Consider the following 2,865-nt stretch of genomic DNA (forward strand, 5'->3'; position numbering starts at 1 on the left):
AAAAGGCCCTTTAGTAGCTGGACAAAGCAAGCAAAATTAGTTTGGAAATCATGTTAGAGATAAGGCAATAGCTACAAAACCTTGTCAGCTTGTCCCGCCTCCTTATTCCATGTCACTGTTTACCTGCTTGGATTGAAAGAGGCTCTGTATAGGGAGAAGGGGGCAGGGAGCCACAAGACAGGGGCCACTCTCACTAACTAGGCAAATAGAGCTGCAGGCACAAGAAGCACCTCTCTACAAGATCACTATCAAATCTAAATCTGTGGCAGCTTTTATATGCAAAAATGCACTACCAACTCCTGTTCGGCCTTTCACTTTGGCTTCTGCTGTTACTGCCATCTGAAGCTGGAAGGGAAATGCCCAAACTTTCGGACAAGAAACTATGTGCTGATTCAGAATGCAGTCGTGAGTATAGCTTTATGTGAAATACAGTAATGAGCGAATTAATCATGCAGGTTTTATGATGTTATATCTAATTTGAATTTGAGGCCAGGTCTGGGCACGACGTGCAATGACCCTCCCTTTTTGTAACTTTGCACAATGCTGTATGTAAAAAAATGAATTACATTTCCTATAATGCATTTGCTTGTTCTCTTCAGACCCTATCCTGATTGCACGTGCACTGCAGGACTACTACCCTGGAGATTGCAGATTCATCCCAATCAGACAAGGCCAGCTTGTGTATGTCTATGCCATGCTAAAAGATAGGGGGAACCTTTTCTGGGCTGGAAGTGTGAGTGTTTTTTCCCCATCTCCATAAACCTCTAATACCACACTAAATATTTACATATTCTTTTTAAAGGTGCAAGATTCCTATTATGGCCAGCAGGAGGCGCGCATTGGGCATTTTCCCAGCAGTGTAGTGGAGGAGACACATGCCCTGATGCCAGCCAACACTGAGGTCAAGACTACAGTAAGTTGTCATGCAAACCTCTGTGTGTTTGTGATGTTGCTAAAACACTTCTTTCATAACAGAAATGGGACTTCTACTGTTTCTGAACGGGAAAAAGTGGATAAAAGGGAGTGTGCAAGACATGTGTTGGACAATCATAAACACACATTGTTTAAAATGTTTTAACCATTACAACTTCAGTCTTTAGTGCATTATATTTTTTGCTTGTAGAAAATTACAATCATAAGAAGCACTATGTGTTTATAATGTAATTTCTATTTTAGATACATTTGTTGTGGATGCACAACTAGCCTACTGTAAGTTTAATAAAAGACACTGCTTGCAAATATTATTTAAATTGTTGTTGTTTTTATTAAAAGGCTCTTCCTTTGTTTCTTCTAGTCACTTAACATTACAAACAGACATTCCTTGTTGCCCATTCAGCGTTGCTAATATACCATTCATTGGCCTCATGCCTTCTCTTTGAAACAGCTATAAAAACATGGTTCACCATCATATTCTCTTCTGTTTGCAATCTATCATATAATGGTTAGCCATTTTAAAACTGGTTTTAGTTTTACCTTCTGATTTCAAACAAACGTCTCTATTGACATTGTTTTTAAATTATACATTTTTTTTTGTAGCGTTACCGGTATGTATATAGTGTAATTACGATTTAGTCTAGTTTTTGAGTTTCTTCTCATCAAAGGAAATAGGAATGTTGCGCTCTGGACCAATGGCAGAGCGAGGAGCAGTGATGGTCAGGACTCCGTCAGAAGACAAACTGGAGGTGATATCAGCACTGCTCACTCCTGCAGGCAGCCTGAACTTTCTGAGGAACTCCTTGGCCGTAAAAGCATTGTCGTCCTAGAGACATAAATCACACCATCAGTAATGCATCAAATAATACAAAATAGTGCAAAAACGTACCTGTCTGTTCTCATGTTTGCCGCGCACTGTGATGTAATCCTCACTAACTTCCACAGACAGCTCATCAGGGGAAAAGTGCTTAACATCCAGGTAAATGACAAAGCGGTTCTTTTCCAGATGTATCTGTGTTTAAATACACAAAAAGGTTAATTGTTGTCACAATGGTTTAAAGTAGAATAACTTTACATTCCATGTTTACTTTTTAAGTTGCTCTGCCGATATCATGAACAAGTATTTTGGTTTGTAACATACATTTGACAGCATATTGCATTTAATGCGCTGTCAAAATTAGGTTATGAACAGTTTAAAATACTTGTTCATGATATCAGTAGTGCAACTATTTATCCAATTTTCTCACCAAGTATTGCCTATTGAATAAATATATGAATCTACCTCACTGTGTCCAATTTCAGGCCAGTTGAACCAGCGCAGGAGCGAAGGCCGCATCCATGGGAAGGACCAGGACAAGGGCCACATGTGCGGCCAATCGCTCAGGGATTCCCCCAGAAAGAGGTCCGAGAGCTGGGCAGGGAAAGCTCGGCGGTACTGTATGGGAATATCCATAATGCGAGTGAAGTTGGTGCAATGCAAGCTGCCTGTCGAATGTGGCATCTGCTCTGTCCTGATTATATAGTGGGTTACATCCGGGCCTGGTAAACTCTCTTCCAAGTACAAGCACCCCAGTGGCATAGGGTCTCTGCCAACAGGCTGATCTCTCTGGAACAATGATGTCAATTGTTTATCCCTCTATTGCTTTCATTGTTTTATCTGACTAGCTTTTCTCTGGGCTCCAACTGTATGGCTCTGCCCTCTCGGTCTCTGTCTTTCTCTCTGTCCGCTTGGTCATGAGGTGAAGCTGGCCAGGAATTACTGCTGATGCTCAGTGGGTGCCGGTCACTGCCCAGGAAATGTCCTAATCTGAATATGTGTTGTGTCTGCGCAGATGTGTATGTGTCTATGAGTGAGAATTAGCCTGCCAGCCCATTACCAGTGCCAGGAGCTTTAGACAGGCGAGTGCAGTGGACAGGAGCCTGAATGGGAAC

General features: G+C 41.6%; 2 protein-coding genes across 2 annotated transcripts; one reads left to right on the forward strand and one right to left on the reverse strand.

Annotated features, from left to right (window-relative positions):
- Nucleotides 1-68: 68 nt before the first annotated feature.
- mia (MIA SH3 domain containing) lies at nucleotides 69-1,250 on the forward strand. The gene is made up of 4 exons (XM_072446158.1): nucleotides 69-405; nucleotides 600-733; nucleotides 803-913; nucleotides 976-1,250. The coding sequence occupies exons 1-4, from the start codon at nucleotides 285-287 to the stop codon at nucleotides 997-999; spliced, it is 390 nt and encodes a 129-aa protein (XP_072302259.1). The 5' UTR covers nucleotides 69-284; the 3' UTR covers nucleotides 1,000-1,250.
- A 34-nt stretch (nucleotides 1,251-1,284) lies between these two features.
- Nucleotides 1,285-2,481, reverse strand: LOC140360785 (alpha-crystallin B chain-like). The gene is made up of 3 exons (XM_072446157.1): nucleotides 2,216-2,481; nucleotides 1,823-1,945; nucleotides 1,285-1,759 (listed from the first exon to the last, which is right to left on the reverse strand). The coding sequence occupies exons 1-3, from the start codon at nucleotides 2,432-2,434 to the stop codon at nucleotides 1,574-1,576; spliced, it is 528 nt and encodes a 175-aa protein (XP_072302258.1). The 5' UTR covers nucleotides 2,435-2,481; the 3' UTR covers nucleotides 1,285-1,573.
- Between the last annotated feature and the right edge of the window lie 384 nt (nucleotides 2,482-2,865).

This window comes from Eucyclogobius newberryi, unplaced genomic scaffold, assembly GCF_026437365.1.
Source record: "Eucyclogobius newberryi isolate DKJ021-1_F unplaced genomic scaffold, fEucNew1.0.hap1 SCAF_15, whole genome shotgun sequence".
NCBI classification, from domain to species: domain Eukaryota; kingdom Metazoa; phylum Chordata; class Actinopteri; order Gobiiformes; family Gobiidae; genus Eucyclogobius; species Eucyclogobius newberryi.

Bases quoted from the DNA above. Each gene is read 5' to 3' on its own strand.
- mia (XM_072446158.1), top strand. From the start codon at position 285: ATGCACTACCAACTCCTGTTCGGCCTTTCACTTTGGCTTCTGCTGTTA. The intron at 406-599 runs GTGAGTATAGCT...TGTTCTCTTCAG, and splicing joins TGCTGATTCAGAATGCAGTC to ACCCTATCCTGATTGCACGT. The intron at 914-975 runs GTAAGTTGTCAT...CTTTCATAACAG, and splicing joins ACACTGAGGTCAAGACTACA to AAATGGGACTTCTACTGTTT.
- LOC140360785 (XM_072446157.1), bottom strand. From the start codon at position 2,434: ATGCCACATTCGACAGGCAGCTTGCATTGCACCAACTTCACTCGCATT. The intron at 1,946-2,215 runs GTAGATTCATAT...ATTTAAACACAG, and splicing joins CTGAAATTGGACACAGTGAG to ATACATCTGGAAAAGAACCG. The intron at 1,760-1,822 runs GTACGTTTTTGC...TTATGTCTCTAG, and splicing joins GCAAACATGAGAACAGACAG to GACGACAATGCTTTTACGGC.